General features: G+C 40.8%; 1 protein-coding gene across 1 annotated transcript in view; it reads left to right on the top strand.

Annotated features, from left to right (window-relative positions):
• Nucleotides 1-26,963, top strand: part of LOC136849652 (uncharacterized) — a 759,811-nt gene that overhangs the window by 328,877 nt on the left and 403,971 nt on the right. Inside the window, exon 7 of the mRNA XM_067122953.1 lies at nucleotides 4,349-4,433. Coding sequence (XP_066979054.1) covers nucleotides 4,349-4,433 — 85 coding nt within the window. The remainder of the gene's footprint in view (nucleotides 1-4,348; nucleotides 4,434-26,963) is intronic.

Here is a 26,963-nt window from a genome sequence, read left to right as displayed (position 1 = left end):
TGACTTCTTTTTGGGTTGGGCTGGCTGTGGGGACGACGATGCCTGCAGAGGGTGCTGCGTGGTGTCGTCGGCATCTCCCTCCAACAGGGCGGGCTTGAGGCGGTCCACATACACTCAGTCGTCCTTTCTGTGTATGGCCAACCGGAATGTTTTGGTGTTTCTCTCCAGCACACGGAAGGGCCCCCTGTAGGGCCTGGTTAAGGGCAAGCGGACGGCGTCGTTCCTGACGAAGACGTGGGTGGTGGAGGACAGGCCGGGAGTCGTGAAAGGTGATGTCCTATCGGTATACCCCCGCTGGCAGGGGGCAAACTTTCCGACCGTGTCACGGAGCCCCTGGACTGTCAGGTTGTTAGGGGTGTGGGGTAGTTCATGAAGCCAAGACTAGGTTGCTGTATGAGTTCGCTAATGGCTTCGGGAACCACTCCGGGAGGTCACCGCTGTAAGAGGTGCAAAATAATGAGCAGGTGGACAAGTACTGCTGGTTTATTGGGAAAGCAGGTCGCCTTATAAAGCAGCGTGCTGACGTCATACAAAGTCATACAATAGGATACAGGTGACCAGAGGTCAGTTGTTCTGGATGTGACACAGGACAGGTAAATACAAATGACATGAAAAGTAAAATTACAAGAATTGACACAATAATGTTCTGACACACGTACAACATAAAAGGCATAAATAAATCAGTAATAGATACGTATTTACATAGATAAAAATGTGGCTATTTAGCGTGACTTAGGCTTGTGGGAAAGGCACTGCAGAAAACGGGAGGTTCACCACAGAAAACCCGTTGAGCGGGGACTTTACAAGGCTACTGTATATGCATGCGATATACCATAGTGTAGGCTAAGCTAATTCATGTTTGTTATTCAATTTCTCTTTGTACTGAATTATCATAAGTCACTCTGCATGAACCTCCAGAATTAACTGATATTAATAATTACTATACGCGTATGTATAAAGTATACTTGTAGTGTAGGCTAGGGTACTATATACTGTATGTATACATGGTACTGAATACCTAGTGTAGGCTAGCCAATATTTGAGATACATTTTTCCAACAAACAATGGGTTTTTGGAACCTAACCCAATCCATCGTAAGTAGGATAATACCTGTATAAGCATTTTTAGTTTTTTTTGTGTTTGAACTATCATAATAGGCAGTTCTAAGTGTTTTTAGAAGGGTTCTAAGTGTTCGTTGATTTTAGCTATTCACAGGGGGGGTTGTGGTATGCATCCCCCACGAATACACTGTAATAGCTTAGCTAGACGACCGGTTAATCTGGGGAGCCACAAGAAAAGAGTGCTTGAAAAGCCTAAGAGCAGTAGTCAACAGACTCCAGTCAAAAGGTTTTATAATAAACTGGAAAAAATCCTGCCTCATGCCCAGCAGACACTTTCAGTGGCTGGGACTGTGTTGGGATACTCTTCACAGCCTTTTGTCTCTCCCCATCAATACTCGGAACAGAATAAGGAAAAACCTCAAAAGGTTCCTTGCACAGCCCAGGGTTTTGAGATGGCAATGAGAACATATGATGGGCCTGCAGCAATTTGCATCAGTAATAGATCCAATACTCAGATTGCAGTTGAAAAACATGAACAAATTTTGGCTATCACACAAGAAAACAGAAGCGAGACTGATCTCATCAAAAGAATCAGAAAGTTGGGGAGATACTTTGGCCTTGGACCCGAAAGGAATCATGGTGAAAAAGGTTACCCTGACTCCTCCATCTGTGCGAGTGACAATACACACAGGTGCCTCGTTGACAGGTTGGGGAGGACATCGGGAGGATTGTCAGACTGGCAGGGAGGTGGTCAGCTACTCTGAGGAATTGTCATATCAATTTCCTGGAGCTGATGGCTGTCTTTTTGTCTCTCAAAAAACACAAACCTCCAGAAGAGACACATATTCTGTTGGTTCTAGACAACATGACTGCAATGTCCTGCATCAAGAGATCGGGACCACATTCACCTCTCAGTATGATAATGCTAGCCATCCTTTAGATGGCGCAAGAAAGAAGTGGCACCTGTCTGCAATTCACCTCACAGGGTCTCGCAATGTAATTGCAGACTCTTTATCAAGGAAAACAACAGCCTCAGCAGAGTGGATGTTGGACAACCACTCTTTTCAAATAATAGCCAACATGCTTCCACAACCGGAACTGGACTTGTTCGCCACATTCGAGAATCACAAACTCCCAGTATATGTGTCTCCGAACTTGGACAGTTAAGCATCAGCAAGAGATACCTTCATACAAGACTGAAACAAGTGGAGGACGATATTTCTTTTTCCTCCATTGTCCCAGATTTTGAAGGTTTAGAGCAAACTTCTAACCTTCAAAGGAAAAACTTACTTAATAGCCCCAGATTGGCCAAACAGTTCTTCCACTTATGGATTTTTTTAAATATCTACCTCCACATATGGATTTTTAAATATTATCTACCTTGTAAACTACTCACCCAACATTGCTAGGTACCTAGTGCAAAAAATTACGGATGTCATTTGTCTGACAATACCAGTCCATATGTAAGATATGTTTAGATTATATCCATACTGAGAGTCCAGTCGAGATTTCTATAGAAACACTTAAATTTTCTTATACAGTATACCTTTTTGAAGACAAAAGCCTTGCAGTTACAACAATCATGGCATACAAGGCAGCATTAACAGAACCCTTGCTTTATGGATTCAGGATTGACTCTAGTATAGAAGTTGTCACTTCCCTTCTGCAATCTTTTGCTCTACAAAGACCCGCTCCGAAAAGATCCAATTACTTGGTCCCTGAACAAGGTACATAGACTTCTATCTACCCCTCAATTCACCGGACCCAATACTGTGCAACTGTAACTCACATGCTACAAAAGGCGATCTTCCTGATTGCGTTAACATCAGGAGCTCATATAAGTGAACTGGGCTTTCTTAGAAAGGGGTGATACATCACGCAAACAGCTGACAATCAAGTATTATTGTCCTCTGGCCCATCATTCCTGCTAAGAATAAGGATCCTTTAAGAAGGAAATCTATTCTTATAAGCAAACTCAATTTAGCAAACAAAACATTATGTCCAGTTCAAGCACTTAAGGTTTACCTAGAGGTCACAGCAAACATCCCAGAAGGTCCGATTTTCCTACACCCTAGCACGAATAAACCACTCTCTCTACAAGGGCTGAGAATAATTGTAGTGTACCTCATGAAAAAGGCAAACCAACTTTCCTTTCCTAGGTCACGTGATATTAAGAAAGTAAGTATGTTGTTGGCCTTCTCCAGAAATGTCTCTTTTGAAGAAGTCTCTGAATGTACAGGGTGGTCCTCAGAGACAGTATTCTTAAAGCATTACTGCCATGAGCTCTAATAAATTCGACTACACTGTGCATCGGTGGGTGGTATGGTTAGTCTTGACCCCATAGGTTCTATAGTTGAAAGCCAGAGGTCTTCCTAACGGGTGAGTATGATGATATTGCAGGGGAAGGTGTGACAATACTGCAACCATATCCAGCATACTTAGGTAAGTCACTATAGACCTTCACCCTAAAATGTAAGCTCTTGTTTAGTTTCTTGTTTTTTGTTACCAAAACCCAAAAGGATTTTTAGAATAAAGAATGGGGCTTGAAATTTGTGGCTTGACCTCGGACCAGAAATGTTTTTTCTTTGGGTTGTTGGGATTAAAATTTGAGAGCTTAAGCCTTTTGTCACCTGTCAGTTTCTTTGTAAAGCTCCTTGAGGATGGAACAAGTGACTACACTAGCAAAAAAGAGGTTTTGACGTAGGGAACCTATTTTTGGTAGTCGCTATTGAGCCTCAAAACCCTCCCACTTCCCTGACAAAAAGGCATGGGATTTGGGCAAGGGATCAATCCTGCATTGACCAACAGAGAGTAATGGCTCCTGGTTTTTTGCCAGTCTGGTCATAAATAAGATGACGGATGTGCATGTGCAATAGCCACTTCTTCTTGCAGGTTTTGATGTTGGAAAACTGGGTTCAGCTTCGCTGAAGGTAAAGGAAAATGCCCTTTTATCTTTGAGTGCATTATACTCCATCACATTATAGTGTGTATCATTATGACACAATACCTGGCTACAAGACCAGGCTAAAAGATATTTCTTTGATCTTACTCTAGTCACCATGGAGCTCTGGCAGACCATGGAGGGGTAACTCCTTGGTGACTCAACAGCAACTACCAAAAATAGGTTTTCCTATGTCAAAACCTGTTTTATTTAAGGATTTTAATTTGGTAAACTTTTTTTTTTTTTTGCATTGGCCTCAATGACTTTTAAAGTTACGATGTCAGATAATTTCCAGTAACTGGTTCGTTTGTTTATTCTTGTTAAATTCATGTTTTTTTTTTTTCAGCGGAACAGTTCATAGACGATGGAGACCAGCAAACAAAGAAGTTAGACCAGATATTGAGCTTGTTTTGAAAGCAAATAATGTTACTGTAAGTATTCAGTACATTTGGAATTACAAAAAATTATTACCACTTGTATTTCTGTAACTGGATTGCTAATAATTTTGTCCTTTTTTAAGTTAGATATTACATGATTATTCTCAAAACAAGCAGTTGACTTAAGTCGAGAGAGGTATAAATACTTACAAACTTTCCTATTTTCTCTATGCTGTTTTAAGGTAATGGTGTAAATCATTCTCCTGAGATACTGAGGTTGACAAAATCATTAACAATGAGTAATTACAGACAGTATTCAATGAACTGTCACATTGGGAGAAGCCCTAGTCACTTTCTATTCAAAATGCTGCTCATCTTTCAGTCATATGTATTGATCAGTTTTGCTGTTGCTATACAGGTGAATGGTATTATCTTTTGTTATTTCAGTGTCGTCAAAGAGCTTTTTTTTTTTTTTTTTTTTTTTTCTCCAAGGACCTGACCCCTCTTTGGAAAATTTATGTGCAGAAGGACCTTTTAAAAGGAGCCATAGAGAAACATGTATATTTGTCACCAAACACGTCTCTTTGTCCCCAAGAAGGATTCCTCTGAAAGGAGAGTGATCATTGACCTATCAAAATTGAACAGACACATTGTTTGCCACAGTTTATGGATGACTACTGTTGCCCAAGTACATTCTATCATCCTGCAAGGGACCTGGACCATTTCTATAGGCTTGAAAGATGCATATTGACACAACCCCATCGGTGTTCCCTTCCGCCTCTTCTTAGGGTTCCGAATAGGGAAAGGTAATGTACAGACTCAAGGTCATACCCCTTTTGGTTAAACATTGCCCCAAGAATCTATGAAATTAACATTAGTTGTCCGGGAAATCAGAAAAGAATGAATTCAACTGGTAGTCTACCTAGACGATTGGCTAGTCTGGGGGCATACCAGAGAAGAGTGCATACGAAGTCTATGAGTAGTAGTCAACAGGCTCGAAGCAGACACTTTCAGTGGCTGGGACTTGTTGGGATACTCTTCAAGGCCAGTTGCCTTTCCCCACAATACTCAAAACAGAATAAGGAAGGAACTGAAAAGGTTCATGGTACAGCCCAGCGTTTCGGGACATCAGTTGGAGTGTATAATGGGCCTGTTATAGGTCACATCTGTGGTAGACCCAGTCCTCAGATTTCAACTAAAAAATGTAAACAAATTCTGACTATCGCATGCAAGAAAAAATCGTGATCAACTTCATCAAAGGAGTCAAAAGTTGGGGAAATACTCCGGCAGTGGACCTGGAAGGGATTTCTGGCAAAACAGGTTGCCCTGACTCCTCCGTCTGTACAAGTGATAATACACATGGATGCCTCCTTGGTCCATTGGGGGTGCCATTGGGAGGATCGTCAGGTAGCAGGGAGGTGGTCACTCACTCTGAGGAAGTGTCATATCAACTTAATGGAGCTAATTGCTGTTTTCTTATCTCTTGGAAAACTGAAACCTTCAAAAAAGGGGCACACATTTTATTGGTCCTAGATAACAGGAATGCAACGTTCTCCATCAAGAGGTCGGACTTGCGTTCATTTCCTCTCAATGCAGCATTGCTATCCATCCTTTGGATGGTGCAATTAAAGAAGTGGCAATTGTCTCCAATTCACCTCACTAGGTCTTTCAGTATAATAGCATGTGGCGGTATTCACACCCACAAACAACACAACACGCAACACTCACCCTGATCTTGGTTGCTGGAGATGGATGAGGTCCACGGTCGCCAATCACAGCACACACCTTGAAAAACAAAAAAACTTAAACCGACCCTCCACCAACAACGAACCAACAAAAAAAGAAGAGACACATGAACCATTAATGTGGTCCCAAAAAAAACAGACGAACTCCCGTTCACTTTCAAGGTTGGACCTCAACTGCCCAAGACCTCCCCAAAAAACTTAAAAACTCCCGACAGACCGACAGACAGAGAGACAGCCGTAGAACCAACTCCAACAACCGAACCACTCACACACAAATTACTCTCTCTCTCTCTCTCTCTCTCTCTCTCTCTCTCTCTCTCTCTCTCTCTCTCTCTCACACAAAACGTTGGGAAATGCTAAATAAAAACAAATTTCTTCATCCCTCTATATTTCTCCCCCCTTTTAGCATTTCCCAACCAACACCTTTCACACCCTTTCAAATCGCTCTTACACATAACACCCACGGATGCTCACTAGCAGGTCCTCTAGATCGCGTTCGCGGGCACGCAATCATTCTCTCAGACTCGCTCTCTCTTCCAGCAACATTCAGATTTACATTTTCTCCTCCATTCTCTCTCAGATTCACGCTATCTTCTTCACTATTACCACTCTCAATCTCATCCACAATCTCATCTATACCCTCTAACTCGTTTCCCAAATACCTCCCCAATTCTTCAACTAACCCATCCCATTCGCTCATTGACCTTTCCAATTCTTGCAACGATTCATTCATGCTTTCAATCACTTTCGTCTATCACTGCTACGCTCTCTTACTCTTACACTTTTCGCTCACCTCCAACCGTTCACTAACCCCTACACGTTCAGTCAACTCAGTTATATCAAACCCGCATATGCTATCGTTCTATCCATACCATCACATTCATCCGTATTACACGCTTTATCACTCATTTCCACTTTGGCACTCACACCCTATCACACAACTTACGACCATTCAGTTTACTTTACGTTCTTCCCTTTCTTACGTTTTCTACCATACTCTATCAAAACAAATTGCTGATCCTCATGCAACAACCCCTCACGTACATGCATCACACGCACCGCTTGCATCCTGGAGGATCCACCCATTTGAACCCCCTTCACACTCAGTTTCCCGAATTCGCTGTCACAGTTACCCTCTTTCGTCTACATACACTTGATACATGCCCTTCCATTCCACATTCGTCACACTTCGCTCTCGGTTCTGAACACATTCTCGCATAATGCCCATTCTTACCACAGTTACCACATATTACATTCACTCGGGTACCCCTACAACCATTAGCAACATGACCCACCTGTCCGCACCGGTAGCATTTAACCCCCCTATCTTTCATACACTCCCTTACCAAATGTCCGGTTGCCACACCGAAACACGCTCCTAAAGCCCACCTACACTCATTCTTTGTATGTCCTTCCTTTCCACATCTAAAACACTTAGCTCGACTTCCACTCACCGACCTTCCCCTTTGTACACTACTATCCCTAACCCGTCCAACCCGTTGTTCCTAACAAACCCATCATTCATCCTCACTGGCACCTCTACATTACTTGCTCTTACACTCCTATCTATTACACTATCGGCCATTCTCATTGGGCCCCTCAACACTGCATCCCTAAAGCTTCCGAACTCTGGTACTCTCTCATCTACCCCAGCCCTTACACTTACACTTCTGCTCTCTTTTATAACCCTGTCAAGCTCATAATCTTCTACAATTTCCAAAATTTCTCCCCAATTCAACCTTTCATTCGTCCATCTTTTCTTCTCCTTCCGCTTCAAGTTCACAAATTCTCTAACTCCATCTGGCACTGTCCCTAACAACTTCCGTACTAACTCCTTACATTCATCTATCCCATCATCCCCAAACTTCTTCCTTGCCAACGTCTCCAGCCTACAAGCATACAGTGACAAGGTTTCCCCAGCTTTCATTCTTGCCTCATCAAATTCATTCTTCCTCTTATACTTAACACTCGCTTTCAAACGCCTCGCTTGCTCAACTAGTCTAGCTTTCACCTTGTCATACTCAACATCCCCACACTCATAATAACCCTATACATATCAAGTAGAAACCCAGTCAAATACTCTCTAATTCTCGTGCCCACACTCTCTTACTTTCCCCATACTTATCCTGACAAAACCTTTCATACTCCCTAAAGAAATCATGCACATCCCTACTTCCATACTCATTATACTTTTTTCACACTGGGGTACCTCCCTCACATACATAGCCTTTCTCACTTCTTTCTCACTTTCACTCTCACTTTCGCTACTTTCGCTCTGTCCTTTCATACCCTCTTCCGAATACAAAGAGTCCACTTCTGCACTTACATTCATCTTACTCATTACACTCTTCTTCCCCCTCTTTTTATCCACTTTTATCCACTCACCTCCATCTACCTCACTATCACTACTGCCTTCACCCCTCTCCCTTCTTTCCTGCCTTTCCACTTCCTTTCCCTTCTTACCAGTTTCCTTTCCCTTTCCCTTCTTCCCTTTTTCTTCCCCTGACTTATCCTTACTTTCCCTCTGTTCCTTCCCTTGCTTTTCATTCCCCTTTCCCTTACCCTGCCTCTCATTCCTCGTTTCTTACTTCCTATTCCCATATCACTTTCATCACTCACGCTTCCATTCACTTCTTCCTCATTTTCTTTCTCTCTTGCCCTTCACACGTTCCAGAGAACCTGCCTCCAACAGCCCCTTCTCCAAAAACACCCTTGAACATACCTTTCACCATTTCTTCCACACCTTTCATCATTCCCTCCAACTTTTATCCATCTCTCTTCCATCCTCTCTTCCATTCTCTCTTCTGACTCTTTCATCTCCCCTTTCATTTCTTCTTTGCACTTCTTAGTATTCCCTCCACCTCCTCCAACTGACTCCTCAATCTCTCATTCTCACCCCTCAACCACGTATTCTCCTCTCTCAACCTTACCAGTTCCTCTTCCATCCTTCTCTTCAGTCACACTACCAGCCACCAACCTCAATTGCAGCTGCAATACCAGCTGCCCCACGTTGGGCGCCAAATATTATGTGGCGGTATTCACACCCACAAACAACACAACACGCAACACTCACACCTGATCTTCGGTTGCTGGAGATGGATGAGGTCCACGGTCGCCAATCACAGCACACACCCACGAAACAAAAAAAACTTAAACCGACCCTCCACCAACAACGAACCAACAAAAAAAAGAAGAGACACATGAACCATTAATTTGGTCCCAAAAAAACAGACGAACTCCCGTTCACTTTCAAGGTTGGACCTCAACTGCCCAAGACCTCCCCAAAAAACGAAAAACTCCCGACAGACCGACAGACAGAGAGACAGCCGTAGAACCAACTCCAACAACCGAACCACTCACAACGACAATTACACTTTCTCTTCTCTCTCTCTCTCTCTCTCTCTCTCTCTCTCTCTCTCTCTCTCTCACACACAAAACGTTGGGAAATGCTAAATAAAAACAAATTTCTTCATCCCTCTATAAGCAGACCCTATATTAGGGGATACAACAGTTTTGACCGAGTGATGTTAGACAGTCACTCCTTTCAATTAATTGCCAACTTGCTTCCATATACGTAAGTGGACCTGTTTGCCACTTGTAAGAACCATCAACTTCCAGTGTGTCTCCAAACCTAGACAATCAAGCAATAGCAAGAGATGTATTCCTACAGGTTTCAAAGGTTTTTTGAACAAACTTCTAACTTTCAATGGAACTACTTACATAATAGCCTCAAATTAGCCATACAGGCATTAGTTCCTGTTGCCTCAACAATAGGTTTAGAACTCAATTCTATTATCGTCCGCTGTTCTATCCCAGACAGTAGGGAGGAAATTTGTCTACGTGTCCTCCTTGCTGAGCGGAGACCTTCACGTGTGGAATTGAAAATCTTGTCTACCTTGAAAATTACCCACCCAACATTGCTAGGTACCTAGTTCAGAAACTATGCACATCATCTCTTTGACAGTAATAGTCCGTATGGAAAATATGGTTAGATTATATCCATGCTAAGAGCCCAGTTGAGATCTCTGTTGAAATACTTCTATGTTTTCTTATAGAGTAATACCCTGAACTTGCTCAATTTGAGTTGTGCCAGTTCACAGACACACAAACTTTTCATTAGAACCTAACTAACTGTCACACACGAGTTTTTCACAGACACACAAACATTTGCGAATACTGAGAAAACCTACAAAAGTGTTTATGCTTAATTTTTTATGTAATTTATAAGTTTTCAAGCTTTAATGTACAAATTGAATAACATTAATTAATAAAAGTAATCGCTCTCTCTCTCTCTCTCTCTCTCTCTCTCTCTCTCTCTCTCTATCTTACTGAGATGAGAGAATTTTTATGGTACATGTACATTTTTATTTGTTTTTTATGATAAATAAATTTTTTACCTAATAATAAGTACTAATTTTCAGATATTAATAAGATCAGTATATAATAATAATATTACTGTAATTACAGAATTCATATGTGATACGTATTTTAAACAAATATAAATAAATATCTTTCCCTCATCTTTTGAGAAGAAGCTGGAAGGCAAAGCTGTCAGACATGTCACTTGAACATGACAAGAAGGGGGAGTGTTGCTGATTAGCGAATCAAAGGTTTCTCTCTCTCTCTCTCTCTCTCTCTCTCTCTCTCTCTCTCTCTCTCTCTCTCTCTCTCTCTCTCTCTCTCTCTCTCTCTCTCTCTCAGTAATAATTCATAAAAAATTTCACTCTTAAGTAAGGACAACTGTTATCTCTCTCTCTCTCTCTCTCTCTCTTTCTCTCTCTCTCTCTCTCTCTCTCTCTCTCTCTCTCTCTCTCTCTCTCTCTCTCTCTCTCTCTCTCTCTCTCTCTCTCGTTTCTAGTTAGCTCAACCTATGTATTACTGTTTCTCTGTATATCTTTACCAGTACAGTAGATCATTTTAAATGGATCTAATTTTGCCTGTACCGTCTACAAACTGTAAATGTACCGTTCTAAAACATAGAGACATAGAGCATTCCAGAACAGAGAGAAAGGGACAGAATAAATAAGTTTTTAAAAACGAGGTTGAGAAGACTTCTAAAAATAGATTGGTGGAATGGGGGGGAGAGAGAAATAGTATACGAATCTTCACACTCTCCTATATTTTTACATCAGCCATTTTATTTCTTTTTTTTAAAGGGTAATGTATTAAGCTAACTTTTAAATGAAATTACAGTAACTTTTAATTTCATTTAAAAGTTAGCTTAATACTGAATTTCCATCTTTTGATATCTAACGTAAGAATAACTTCCCTCTCTCTTTCTCATGTTATTCTCTCTGTCTCCGTAATAATTCATAAATAATTTAATTTGATATTTCAAGTGAGGACAGTCTCTCTCTCTCTCTCTCTCTCTCTCTCTCTCTCTCTCTCTCTCTCTCTCTCTCTCTCTCTCTCTCTCTCTCTCTCTCTCGTGTGTCATTCTCTCAGTCTCCATAATACATGTAATTGATAAATAATTTCACTCTTAAGTAAGGACAACCCTTCTCTCTCTCTCTCTCTCTCTCTCTCTCTCTCTCTCTCTCTCTCTCTCTCTCTCTCTCTCTCTCTCTCTCTCTCTCTCTCTCTCTCATGGTTAGCACTCACACATTTCTCACAACTTATTACTTCTCTGCACGTCTTTACCTGTACAGTAGATAGGTTGAATTGATCTAATTTTCCTGTACCGTCTACAAAGTGTAAATGTGCTAGTATGGCAAATACTTTCTAAAACAGAGAGACATAATAACTAAGAGTTGTATTAGTCCAAATAAAAAAGACTGTTTGTTCATGAAAAAGCATTTCAAAACAAAGAGAAAGAGAAGTAGAATAAAGAAGTTATTAAAAAGAGGGTGAGAAGAGTTCTAAAAATAAATCGATCGGAAGGGGAGAGAGACAGAAATTCTCTTTCAACCCTCTATTTTTATGTCAACCATTTATTTTTTTTAAGGGTAATATATTAAGCCAACTTTTAAATGAAATTACAGTAACTTTAATTTCATTTAAAAGTTAGCTTAATAATTGGGAGAATGATTAGGGTCATATTTAGTGTTTAAACTTTAGAAATAAGCATTTATTAGCATTTTTAGAGACAGTGCCAAACTTACACGAAAACTCCCCTTGTACGAGGGGTTCTAGAACCTAACCTCACGTAAATTCGGGGTATGGCTGTATATCTTTTTGAAACAAGTGCTCTGCTGCTATTGTAGGGGCTTTCTTCTCTTACACAATTGGTGCAGGATATTGGGAACAAATTTGAAGGTTATTAAATGAAACTGACTTTTCTTGACCTAATTTATTATCTTTCTGGGCTTGTCCTGTGTCGCTGAGTGAAATGTCCCTATACAGCACACATTTCTAGGTATAAGTATTGCTAGATATACCAGAGAAAAAAGCCAATAGGATGCCAGAGTTACTACCTCTGGATCGATACATCCTAATAGGATGTCGGTATGTCATCTAGGAGCGAGTGGAAGCCACTACCACAGACACTTAACCCAATAGACTCCTCCTCACCAAAACCCCTCTGTCTAAGAGGTGCCGATACAACGGTCCCACCACCGCTACTACTAATTCTACCCACAATGCACCATCCGAAAATAGCACGTTACGAACCTTTTCGTGATTTTTGTGGTGCTAATATTTTATGCTTATTTTCTTTTTTTGGATTATCTCGTTTTCATGATGGCATCATCTGATCAAGGAACATCTTCTTCTAAGTTGAGTATTCAAAATTGAATGTTTTGGTATGTAACGGATTATTTTGTCCTGTTATTGTTTCGCATGATCGACTGAGGGCCGCCATTTAATGTTCGTTCATGGCGGCTTACTATAAAGTCTTTCTATATGATTGCCTTCTTTCAGCTCAATCGATAGAATTTTCAATTACTACATTCCTTTTATGATAGTTTCAACTTTAATGTCGATTACGCGATCGAAGATTATTTTATACCTTAGAAGTTGAAAGCCAGGCCTATAAAAGTTTTCCTTTATTTACCGTTTGTAGACATATTTAATATGTCATTATGTCACTTATTATGTGTGTATTAGTTCTTGAGTCTATTTGGGTGGTGTTGTTAGCCTACCTGACCAGTTCGGCCTTACCAATTGGATTCGTGGAAAAAGGCTGTTACAATTACAGTCTTCCTTCCTCCTTAAAATATTATAGGCCTGAGTTGGTTCTGGTTTTCTTGGGTGGCCTTTATTCGGGTTTGAGTGCAGGCCCTTCTTCCCTGACCAGTTGATTCTTCAATCCTGGAAGTGATGTTGGCGCTAGCGCTCTTTTTTAATTTTCAAAATTTTGTTGAATCCTAGCCTAACTGGAGGTTATGTTAGGTGATAGTACCATGTTTATCCTTTCGCCTTATCTCACCCCCTGTATATTAGTCTCTTTTGTCTTGGCTCTCCCGTTACAAAGTTTTAGAGTTAGCTCATTTGCCCTTTTTGGTTGAGATGACATTTTCTCTAACAAAAGGTGCCTAGGCACCTGACCTGTTGTTGTCGCCATGTTTTCACTCCCGTGTCTTCCCGTTCCGAAGGTCTGGACCTGTCCAGGAGGCGGCTATCGAGATCGCTTAAGCTTTAGCAGAAACATTTAGCTTGAGCGTCGTTGAACCGTTAGTTGATGGGAGGAACTGGAGAAGCTGTTATAAATTTTACTAGTAGTAATTGTGATTTATTTTCTGCTCCTGCTTCTCTACCACTCCGTCAAAGTTTTTCTAAGAAGCTATCGTTAGCTCGCTTTAGTCTTAATAGGACTTTTGTGTTGAGCGTCGTAACTTTTGTTATCGGCGAATTAAAACCAAGAGAGCCGGAATGATATGAGTTTTGTTACTGTTATTATTTTCTGAATAGATGAAAGTTTAGTGATTATCCCGACTCTTCACGTCGGCGAATAGCCTTCCTGGTTGTTGATTTCTGTGCAATTAGTTAATTTTCGTGACGTTCGTCGCCACCGAATGAGATAAGATCGCGTGATCATACTCAGGTCCGGCCCACCTGTTTAGGATTTCATCGGAGACTTTAACCGAGCCACAGTTTTCAACTGTGTGAGGCAGAATATTTACTCTTAAGTTTTACAAGTTTATGTGTTCCGGATCAATTTTAGATGCTCATGTATAAATTTTTATTATAGGTGGTACATTGCAGGAGAGGAAGGTTGTAACGTCTGACCTGCAGCAACCCTGTGGTTAATATAGCATGCAGATCGCATGTCGGTTTGTGCAGTCGAGGTCGACGACCACTGCTCTGGCATCCTGGCGGTTGCGGCGCTGCTAAACTTTATTTAGACGTGGTTGATGATTCTGAGCACGTTAACTTTCAATTGTATTTAACACAGTTAGTTTAAATAATTGTTTATATTTGATATAAGATAATATCCTTGTCAATCCCATTTATTGACATGAGATTTAATTAACAGATTCCTCGGTCCCGTCAAGCCACGTCTCTAGCGACATTGAAGATCTGGGTTGAAGGATTTCGTCCAATGTTGGTCAGGGGCGTCCTTATGTGCTGGCAGAGGATATCTGCAACATTCTCTACCCCAAATGCTAGGGCCTCTGCAGCTGTAGCTCCTGAAGTAGCTGAAAACCCTGATCAACAGGATTAGGCTAGAAACCCAGGTCTCAGCCAGAAGATCAAGAGCACTGTCGGCAGAAGTGGCTGAAGAAGTGGCCAACATCAACCGTTTCGAACCAATGGCCATCGCCCGGAGGAAGGTAGGGATGTAAGTGAGGCAGGTAGTCTTATTGATCCATTATCTCAATTCTCCTGTGTCTTCGTCTTCATCCTTCCAAGGATTCTCTAAGAGCTCCACCCTGGGGGTTGGGTCGGTGATCCCCAAGGTGAAGTCCTCTTTGAAGACGAAGACATTTCCTAAATTGACTAAATGAGGAAACCTCATCTGTACCTAGTTCAATTAAGGTTTCATTGACTCAAACCTTCGACTTCCGTCCAGAAAGCTTCTCCCTCTTCTAAGGGGGTCGAGAACAAAGTCGAGCAAGTCGAAAAATTCTGACTTTGACCCTAAAGCTTTCTTGAGTCCATGATGGGAATGTTTTGCAACAGGTCTCTTCTCAGTTCAAGGCAATGTCTCGGGATCTTGCCTCGAGTCTTGAGTCACAAGAAAGTTTGTTCAATCCTTGGCGGACAGGTTAAAGCCAGAGAAAGTCGCTGGCCGGACTGGTTCTTTCAGGTCCGTTTACAGCAACGGTCCTAGATACCTACGAACTGAAGCTTCCAGCTTATGAGGATTCTAACCATTGGCATCTTGCCTTTAATGCCCCTTTCGCTAATGGTAAATTAACCATTGAAGGTTGAGATCTCTGTGGAAGATTACCAGTTCTTCCCAACGGATCTTGTTTTTCCTTCCCGGGTATGCTCGGCTTTCCGAGGATGCCTTGGTGAGGGAAGATGTTCCCAACAGTGATCTTCAGATAAGGGATCAAGCGCAGTCGGCATGGGTTGGATCCTATGATGACTGGGAGTGTTAAGAACACTAGATTGACCCTCATAAGGGGCGGTTTACGATGTTCACAGTAAATGAGGATGTCGACTCCTGCACCTCTAAAGTGGCAGAATTAACCCTTCAGGCCGGAACAGAGGAGAAGCCTATGTCTGAGTCTTTCTTTGAGACGGAGCCTACTTCTCTGCTCTTTCCAACAGATTTAGAATGCTGGACTTTCTTTCCGAAACCTTACAGTGGGTAAACTAGAAGGTCTTCTGAATCTCTTCAGTGAACAACTACCCAGGCTTCCGGAGTCCCTGATAAAAGCTGACATGAGGCTAGGTGCCCCTCAGCAGATCTATCAATTCCGCCACCTCGGTGGAATTGGATCTGCTGTTTACATGGATGAACCTCCAATGGTCCCTGACAAAATCACTACTGGCCTCATTCCAGAGTGATTTGTTTGATTTCATTTGGCAAGGAGGAACTGTCGAAAGTTTGTTCTGGCTGACGCGAGACCATGGGGTCATGAGCCAGAACAAGCTGATAAAATCCTCTATCTGGGGACCAATCTATTAGCCCTGAAGATATGGTCAACTCAGTAATCAGTGAGGCCTCAGGGCCAATCAAAATCTTCGGATCGGTGGGGACTCCTTTAAGAGGAAGTCATCAGAATTCTTGGGGCCCCAACCTAAAGGCAGGAAGAGGTCTAGGAGGTTCCATCCTTATAAGGCACCCCAGACCCAGACAATTGTTCAGACAGTCCCAGTAGGTCAGATTGCCCAGCCCTCCACCTCCTTTAGGGGACATCCACAATACGTTGTACTGAACCAACCAGCCCACCATCCCACTGGTTCAACATTTTATGTTTCTCCTGCTTTCAACCCTATCACTGAAGTCCCAGACCTTCAGGGCTACCGCCAGTCCAAAGGAAATAGAGGTAGGGGAGCTTCAGGTCTAGATCCGGCCCCAGACTCCAATCTCAGGTAGAGGTTCAAGAGGAACTAGAGACAGCAAGTCTTACAATAAATGAACATCCCCAGGTAGGTGGGAGGTTACGCCTCTTCAGGGACAATTGGACATTCAGTCCATGGTAAACACAGTATCATTTCAAAAGGCCTAGGTGGAGCTGCTAAGGGGACCTCCTCATTGTCAGGTTCTTTCAGACTCCAACATCAGATCTGTTAGACTATACAGAAGACCTTCTTTTAAAGAAGGCGATAAAGAAAGTCAGACATTTAAAATTTCAAGGACGCTTATTCAGCGTTCCAAAGAAAGACTCAGACAAGAGAAGAGTGATTTTAGATCTGTCAATTTTAAATTCTTACATTCAATGCCTGACAGGTTAATTCTGCCATGTTGAGGTCTCTCAGGTGCGGACCTTACTTCCCCGTGGAGCCGTCACCACCTCTATAGATCTTACAGGGGCAATTATTATCATGTTCCAATAGCAAGAAACTTCTCACCCTTATCTGGGGTTCAGACTGGGAAGACAGGCTTACTCGTTCAGGGTAATGCCTTCCCGGACTGAACATAGCGCCCAGGATCTTCACCAAACTGGGAAGTTGTGGTACAGGAACTGAGATCTCAAGGTATCAAGGTGGTGGCTTATCTGGACGATTGGCTAATTTGGGCCTCCAGCGTCTCCGAATGTCAGAAAGTCGACAAAGTTAGTAATTCAGTAAGCTAGAGTATCTGGGCTTTCACATAAACATAAAGAAAGCCTCTCGGTCCACTCAAGAAAGAATCCTGGGTTCCCTCCAGTTTGCGTCATTAACAGACCTTCTCCTCAAAGCAAAACTGAAGGACATAAATCGAGTGTGGCGAAGTCGAGCCAATTGCAAATTCAGAGACAAAGTCTCCCTCATCATACCTCCAATCTTAAAGAAAAGACAGGTCCCTGGACAACGGCCAAAAGTCTTTCCAAATCGATTCCATTACAATATCCCCTCCAGCCCTGATCATCCACACGGACGCATCTGTGACTGGTTGGGGGCTATTCACAGTACAAGAAGGTTCAAGGAATCTGGTCAAGCCACTTTAGCCTCTTCCACATAAACATTCTGGAAGCGATGGCAGTTTTCTTGACTCTGAAACGTTTACGTCTGGCCAAGAACATACATATCAGGCTAGTTCTGGACAGTGCAGTGATAGTTCATTGTTTGAACAGGAGGTTCCAAGACAAGTCACATAAATCATGTTATGATAGGCGATCTTTTCATTAGCAATGAAAAATCATTGGCACCTGTCAGCAACACATCTGTCAGGAGTAAGGAACGTGATTGCAGATTCTCTGTCAAGGGCGTCTCCTCTAGAATCGGAATGGTCCTTGGACAAGAAATCCTTCAATTGGATTCTCCAACAGATTCCCGGGCTTCAGGTGGATCTTTTGCCACGGAATCAAATCACAAACTCACATGTTACATAGCTCCGAACCTGGACCTTGGGCTTATGCTACAGACGCAATGTCAATAAATTGGAACAAATGGGAAAGATCTATCTCTTTCCTCCAGTAAATCTTCTGTGGAAAGTTTTACACAAACTCAGGTCATTCAAAGGTCAGATAGCCTTAGTTGCTCCCAACTATAAAGAGCAATTGGTTTAAAAGCTTCTGTTAGAGCTGAAACTCAAGGCCTTGCAAATTCCTCAACCAATATTAAATAAAGTAGTGCAAACTCAGATTGTGTCAGCTTCTCAAGAATGCTGAATGCCCTAACTTTATGGATTTCATGAAGTTTTCGGCCCAGAAAAATGCTAATATTGATCCTCAAAACACATTATTTTTGGAATGGATAAGAGAGAATCTACTCTGAGTTTTCTAAAGTATGATTCAGCAGTTAAAAAACTTGCTATTTTTCTGAAGGATTGAGTTCATACTATGACTACTAATCTTACGATCTCATTTTTTAAGACCCTTTTGACAAAGGTCTGGCCAGACCTAGTCAATTTCTACAACTAAGTCTGCCTTAACGAAAGCATTCCTTTGGTGATTTAACATTGATCAACGGACTCATACTTTTCATCTATTCCTAAAGCTTGTGCCCGTCTTAGACCAACAAACCCGTCCTAAAACGGTTTCTTGGTTTCTAAACGATGTATTAAAGTTAGCCTCAGACACAAATAATGAGTCTTGCCGATATTCGACTCTTCTTAGAAAAACTTTGTTTTTAATTAGCCTGGCTTCAGGAGCTAGAATCTCTGAACTGTCAGCCCTTTCTAGAGAGCCGAATCATGTGGATTTCCTCCCATCAGGAGAGGTTCTACTCTCCCCAGATCAAATGTTTCTAGCTAAAAATGAAGATCCTCTAATTAGGTGGTCTCCCTGGAAGATAATACCCCTTTTAGAAGATCCCTCCTTATGTCCGGTGGTCACATTAAAAGCCTACCTAGAGAGAACCTCTCAGAGGTCTTCAGGTCCACTTTTTGTTAGAGAAAATGGTGGAACCATTTTCTTGCAAATGGCATTAGCAACAAATACTTTATTTTATTAAACAAGCTAAGACAACGAGATTCAATCCCCAGGTCCATGATATCCGGATGAACTGTAGCCATCCTCAGTTAATTATTTCCAACACATGAATTTTAGGAAATTAAAAAATATACGGGCTGGAAATCCCTAGAGTTTTTAAACGTCATTATCTCAAATCCTTGGAGGCTTTGAAGTTTCTGCTGAACGAAGGCCTGCAGGAACATTGTTTCCTCAGAGTCAGCCTAATGTTTTATAATATTTTATTGTTGGTAATTTGTAATTGTAATTGTTGTATTTTGCTTGCCCTACCAGTTGGTACTTCTCAACCTACCTGCCTCGCTTGTATTCCCGTAAATAGTTTGTTGCCTGGGTTTGGGTTGCTTCTCAATCCATTCCTGGCTTTGCCTATATCACCTTAGTTGTTAATTTTCAACTAAACATTGTTTTATAGGTGATGGTTACTAGTTTGTTTATTAATCTTAAGATTGAAACTATCATTCATTTTGCATTAATTAAGTTAGTTTTTGTCATTTTGTACTAATTTATTTTTATATTTGCTTTTCTGGATTAGTAAAAAGCATATTCAATATAAAAATTTTATTTTATCTTTAATACATTAATCCTTTTTATATTTAACTGCTTCTTTGGTCATTCTCTGCAACTATTGAATACTCAACTTAGATGAAGGACAAGCCCAGAAAAGGGATTTTGACAAAGGAAAAATCTATTTCAAATTAGGAAAATAAGAATAGAATCCCATCCCTCAAATTTCCACCAGTGGTCTAGCCAAAAAGCTTGGTGCTATTTCGGGATGGTGCATTGTGGGTAGAATTAGTAGTAGCGGTGGTGGGACCGTTGTATCGGCACCTCTTAGACAGAGGGGTTTTGGTGAGGAGGAGTCTATTGGGTTAAGTGTCTGTGGTAGTGGCTTCCACTCGCTCCTAGATGACATACCGACATCCTATTAGGATGTATCGAACCAGAGGTAGTAACTCTGGCATCCTATTAGCTTTTTCTCTGGTATATCTAGCAATACTTATACCTAGAAATGTGTGCTGTATAGGGACATTTCACTGAGCGACACAGGCCTTCACCCAGAAATTAGATTTTTCCTTTGTCAAAATCCTTTTCATCATACAAATCCAAACATTAGCCTGAGGCACTCAACATTGTATTAAAATGAAGGAAATCTCGTTTCCTTTTTCTTCAAAATCCCTTTCTTAGCCAACATTACAGAACTGGACCTTGACTTCCGGGTCCATGGCCTCTCAACATTCTTCTTCACAACTTCCACTCCAACCAATAGAAACTCACCTAGCCTTGGTTTCGGACATACACCAGAAGCTCATTCAAACTCTGAGAACAGTTGGCTCCAACCTCACTCACTCCTGACATGGCTGCTATCATCTCTTCCATATTCTCATTTATTTCTTCCACTTCTGCCATAACAATCCAAAACTTCTCCCTCAGACTTTCCAGCAGCTAATAAGAAAACTCACACTCAACCTGCATTCACTCTTTCAACACTTTTACTCAAAGGAAATGACACATCTTCACATAAAGTTTCATGATAACTGCCAAAATTTCAACCATGGTCAACTTTAAGACCAGCAAATGGTGAAAGTCTGGGAAGGTAAAACTCTTACATTCTAGTAATATTCAATCATTTACCTTTATTTTGCAATAAATTGGAAGTCCTACAAATATTTCGATTTATGGTGAATCTTTTGAAAAAACATTTTGGGTTACACTGGTGGTTAAGAAGAGTGGGTAAACATCTCGGAAATTCCATCACGTTGAGTAATGTTTGCAAGGGGCTTTTATATTAGGTCGTTACATAAACTTTTATAGTCAAGGCATGTGCAATTTCATGTAGAATACAACTAGAAAATAACTCATGGTTGTAGCTTTATCAGTTTTGAAAATATTTTCATATAAATTACGATAAATAGAAAAAATTCAACCTTCAGTCAACTTTAACTCGACCGAAATGGTCGAAAACTGCAATTGTAAGTTAAAACACTTACAGTCTAGTAATATTCAATGAGTTGCTTCATTTTTCAACAAACCGGAAGTTCTGACTGTATTTTGATTTATGGTGAATTACAAAAACATTTTTGGGTTCTGCATTGAAGTTCAATTCATGCATCATATTGTGATAATATTTTCTCTGTGTTGCTTTGATTGTTTTACAATTTGTTATATACCAAATCATCGAGACAAGGTGTACAATACAAAGGAAAAAAATAACCGTTAGCTTTAACCGTTTGCTCCAGAAATGTATAAAATTATATTGACAAATTTTGGAACACCGCTGTCATATATTTCAATATTTATATATGATAATGATATTTTTTTCATTTCTGATGGTTGCATACTAAACTTCAGGCAATGACAAAAAGGAGCCAAAATGGGAACTCTTAATCTTAAAAACTATGGCGTGCTGTGATTTTTGAAAAAAATTTTTTCCGTTTCATGCACTAACTCCCATGGCGGGTGCATATGGGAGACATTTTTGTAAATAGAGGCTCGGGTTTTGAAGGGATAATTTAAGGTATATTTGATGTAGGATGCTGCTTTAATGTATACTAAAAATGGTATTTGAACTTTCACAAAAGGACTTAAAAGCATTTTTAGAGGAAGTGTTAACTATTTGAAAGGGACTTTACTGTACATCATTAGTTTTCTTTGGAAATGCTTCCTTTAAATGAAGTCTTCAAGTGTACTGTATGGTTATCAGGAAGCGGTATTTGTAAAACGTTATTACCATTATCAACAAATTCATTTTGATTTGTGTATAAGTAGATGGCATAGTAAATCCTGACCCCATAGGTGACATGCTGTAAACCAGGGGGTCTTCTTATGTGGTGGGTATGCTAAAATGATGCCTAGCTGGAAAATGTTACAACACTTCTGTGAGAAACTAGCCTATTTAGCTGTACCCTGGCCCCATTTAGAATTATAGCTTAATAATTGTAAGTTCATGTTTAATTTCATGTTCTTTGTTCTAAACCCAAGAGGTATCTGGAAAAAGAATGACACACAGTCTGAACCTTACTAATCAAAAAATTTTATCTGGGTGGTTGGGATTGGATTTTAAATCAGGTTATTTGTCAATTTCTTTGGTAATGTTAACATTTAAAACAAGGCTCTATCAAAAAACAGGTTTTGACATAGGAAAAATCTATTTTTTTGCCAGTCAGCTGCATCTTAAACCACAGACTCTCCCTTTTAAAAAGGCATGGGACTTGGGTGAGTAATTATCTAAATAGACCAAAATAGGATAATGAGAATAGGTCTACTACATATAATTTGGTTGACATTCTTTCTGATGCCACGTCTACAGGTTGATTTATATCAATTACCTAGAGTAGTAGTCATTGAGAAAAGCCCTCTTGTCTTGAGCCCTATACTCTATCAGTGTCAACATGCACTATACTAACCAGGATCAACTAGTGAGAATTCTTTGAAATTTGTTGGTTATGGAGCCCTTTAGGGAACAAGAGTAACTCCTTTGAGGATGAACAGCAGCTATCAAAAATAAGTTTTCCTAGATCAAAACTAATTTTATGCAGAACTCAAGAAGCACTATAGAAACCATTCAAAGTTACAACCTGAAAAATAACATTGTTTCGGGATTCCTTTTTCTCTTCACAAGCTGCAAAATAATGGAAAAAATGGTTAAATATGTTGGATCATGGCCAATGTAGGACTAAAGGAAATGATGAACTAAAAATATGTCATTTTAAAATTTGCCCATATGATGAGGACAAATACAAAATTAAAATAGTGATTAGAACTATATAAAAAAGGCATTAATTTAAATGGCAGAATTTCTGGGATGAAGAATCTGAAAATAATAAATTAAAACAGATAAAACTCAGTGTTGGAGAATGGAGTTTAGTATATAAATCTGAGAAGAGATATACAAGCATTCTAGGCATTTAGTTACATACGGACTGACACATTAACACTTAATGAACAGTGACAAATCTTTAGATGTAATGGAAAATGATAAAAACAGATAAACATAAACCTGAGAATGTTCAAAAATAGAAATGGTTATCAGGAGCAATAAAGATAGGTGAAATTGTGCCAGCCAACAGTTTCAATTAAATTTTAAGATTTGAAGAACTATAATTTAATTGATAAAATATCAGGTAAATAAACAATCAAAACCACCAGTTTATGAATTAAAAAAGATCCGGCAATGCATTAAAAACTTACCTTCTGATTTTTATCCAGTTGCATTTTTTTAATTGGAGATTTCTGGAACCATGAGTAAATGTATTTAATGTGTGCATGTGTTTTAGTGTAAAAGAAAATTATTTTTATCTTTTTAAAATGATAATAAAATAAATTTTTGAACATACTTACCTGGTAGTTATATATATAGCTTAAGTCCCTGACGTCCACGGCAGAATTTCAAAACCGGGGCTCGCGGCAGTCAGGTGAACCACCGGTAGTCAGGTGAACCATTTTAACTATTCCCTGTTCCCCTCTAGTCCCAGGAAGGGTGGGAAAATGAACCATTCCAACTATTTATCATGAAAATCTAAACATCCATGCCCCTAGTCTCTATTGAGGAGGAGGGTCAGAGGTAAGAACATCGTTGAATTATTTATGCAAAACAATTGGTTCCTATTAAGGAAGCTGACTTCAATGTTTTCCCTCATTATGTCTGTATTTTATTAAGAGAAATATCAGGGGGCTGAAAACATCTAGGGGCTGTCAACCTGTGTACCAACCTCTATGTGATATAATACCCTTGATTGACAAGGAACTTGACTAAAATGAATGGGTGGAAGAGACAATCTTCACAAACAACGTTAAAAATTTAAAATTCCAAGGTAAGCAAAACAACTATTGGTTTTACCTGTTAAGGAAGCTGACTTCAATGTTTTCCTGCCTCATTATGTCTGCATTCCTTAAGAGATCCAGCTGATCCACCCAGGGGCTGAAAATCTCTAGCTACAGGGCTGTCAACCGTGTATAACCTCTATGTGACTAGACCTCCTCATTCAATACCCTTGTTCAACGGGCTGATAAAATAAAAACGAACTTTCATCCCAATGATTGCGAGAAGACTTCGAATTCCCAGTCTTCTATCCAAACAACCATAAAAATTCTCAATTCCAAGGTAAGAAAAAGGGTATTGGTTTATGGGAATTGTAGGGGTATTCCCCTCTCCCATTACTGAATTAGATGCTATAAACGGACCCAGCGTATCCTTGCAATCTTCGTATAATGTTGGACTTGTTTTAGATAGTGAGAGGCAAATACTGACTTGCTTCTCCAGAAGGTCGTGTCCAAGATACTCTGCAGGGACCTGTTCTGTTTAAAGCTACAGAGGTTGCAACGTTTGCCCTGACCTCGTCGTCTTCACTTTCAGAATCTTGTGGTCCATCTCTCTACATTCCATATGTGCTTCTTTTATCAACTGTCTGATAAAATAAAGACAGAGCATTCTAATTGACATCTGTACAGAGAGCTTTTGACTGAGCACCAAAGCCCTTCTGAATTCCTTCTTAAGTCCTTTGTCCTATCCAGGTAGTGCCTTAGAGCCCTTACCAGTGGAATAGGACTCTCTCTCTCTCCTCCCGTTATGTCCGTTAGGTTCGAATCTCGAATGTTCTGGGCCAGGGTTGTGATGCAGTATTCATTTTTTGCAAGGAAGCCTAGTTGCAGTGAGCAGATTGCCTTGCCTTGTCTAAAATCCTATATTCTTGCTGAGAGCATGTATCTCACTAACTCTTTTCGCTGTGGCCAAACTGACCAAGAAAAAGTTTTCATGGTGAGGTCCTTTAAAGATGTCCTCTGTAAGGGATCGAAATGACTCCCCATGAGGAACCTCAGGACCACGTCTAGGTTCCATGCTGGTGAAAGTTCTCCTCTATATTTAAACAAAAGAATCTGGAGGTTAGATGTATTAGGTCCAATAAAATTGGAAAAGGACAGTATTAATGCAAAGTTGTCCTTAAAAAAATTAATGGAAAGTCCATCCAGAACAAAAAAGAGGAAAATTATAAATTTACCATTTCCCACTTGGATTGGTATATCTTAATGGTGGATAACCTCTGACATTTTGGGAATTCTATGAGCAGCACCAGCTGCCTCCTTCATAATAAAAAAAATTCTAGCTCTTGTGAGTTTTTGATAGTCGCTGAATTGGCAGTTACTAGTAGCGCTTGTAGGTTTTGGTAATATCTTTCCAAGTGGGGTTGTTTGAGTAGATCTACTCTCTGAGGTAGGCAACATCGGGATGTCCACCATCCATTCCAGTACCTCTGGAACCAATCTCTTGTCGTTTAGTAAGGGGCCACAAGGGTCATTCTGGTCCTCTCATGTGACACAAATGCTTTTTCAGTACCCTGTGTATTATCTTGAAAGGGGGAAATGCATACACGTCCAAGTTGGACCAGTCCACCAGGAACGCAGCATCTATGTATATAGCCCAAGGATCTGGTACTGGAGAGCAGTAAGTTTCCAGCCTCTTCCGTTTGCGCTGTTGCTAAGAGATCTATGACAAGGACGTCCCCAAAGTCCAGATGTAGCGTTCATTCTTTTGAGAGGACTTTGATTTCCTGCTCAGAATGTCGCCCTCACATTTTTTCTCCCAAATTGGAGTAAAGTGGGTTACTAGTTTTACATTCTCCTCCTTTGCCCAGAGAAGAAGTTCTCTTATTGTCTCGTATAGAGACCTGGAGTGAGTGCCCCTTGTTTGAAGATGTAGGCCAACGCTGCCTTGATTTTTCCTGTGAATGACCTGCACCTCTTTGTTCCCCACTGTGTTTGAACTCCCTGAGAGCCAGAAGGATTGCAGTTAGTTCCTTCTAATTGATGTTTAACTTCTCCTGCTCTCTGGTCCAGGAGCCCGAGACTTTTTATTTCCCCTAGTGTTGCTCCCCATCCTGAGTCCGATGTCGGAGAACAACACTAGGTCTGGGTTCCTCTGATATAGAGAAGGGACCTCCTGGAGCTTGACGGGGTCATTCCACCACTCTAAACACGGCCTTATTGGTTCCGAAATGGGATGCACTTGGTCTCCAGTTCTATTTCCTTGTCCCAGTTCTGATTTAGATGAAACTGTAACGGGCATAGAATCAACCTTCCAAAGGAGACAAACTGTTCTAGCGAGGAAAGGGTTCCCAGCAGACTCATCCATTCCTTCGCCGAGCATGTCTGTCTCTTTAGAAAGTCCTGAAATTTTCTTAAGGCTTGTCCTGTTCTTGCAACAGAAGGAAAAGCCCGAAAATCCTGACTCTGAATCTTCATCCTAAGGTACAGAACCTCTTGGGATGGGATCAGCTGAGATTTCTATCTGTTTATCAGAAGACCTAATTCTTATACCTGAATCGTGGTGTGAAGATCCTCCAGGCAGCGTGTGTGGGAAGGAGCTCTGAGGAGCCAGCATCTACAAGGAGATTCTGATGCGTCCTGAAGCATTGGTAATCATCCTTGTGAAAATCTGTGTTAGAGCGTTGCTTGGCATCTTCCAATCTTGGCTTCCAATATCTTGAAGCCTGACATCCTGACGTCCAATGCCTTGACGCTTGATCGTCTTGGGTTCATTGACGCTTGTCATCATGGTGTTTCACTCCTAGATGCTTGACGCCACTGCATCCAGCGCCTAGAGTTTCATTACTAACGTTCAGCGTCTTAAACTTCTGGACGTCTAGAAGCTTTAGTTGACGTCTATTATCCTTCTTCTCTTTGCCTGGTTGTCACGCTTGCACCAGGGAAGACAAAGTCTGCTGCATATATTTTGTAGTAAAGCTATATGCGGGCTTCCTGCTGTTGGGGACAGGCTGGGGAAGCCTCAACTACTGGAAATTATTTCCCTCCTGGGAATCGTCAATAATGGATCGTGGAGAGGGTTCAGCAGACAGTACCAATCCTAAGGAGGAAGAGGAGGATAACTGGAAGGCAGC

Source organism: Macrobrachium rosenbergii, chromosome 21, assembly GCF_040412425.1.
Source record: "Macrobrachium rosenbergii isolate ZJJX-2024 chromosome 21, ASM4041242v1, whole genome shotgun sequence".
Taxonomy (NCBI): domain Eukaryota; kingdom Metazoa; phylum Arthropoda; class Malacostraca; order Decapoda; family Palaemonidae; genus Macrobrachium; species Macrobrachium rosenbergii.
This window is presented reverse-complemented; position numbering and strand designations above follow the sequence as displayed.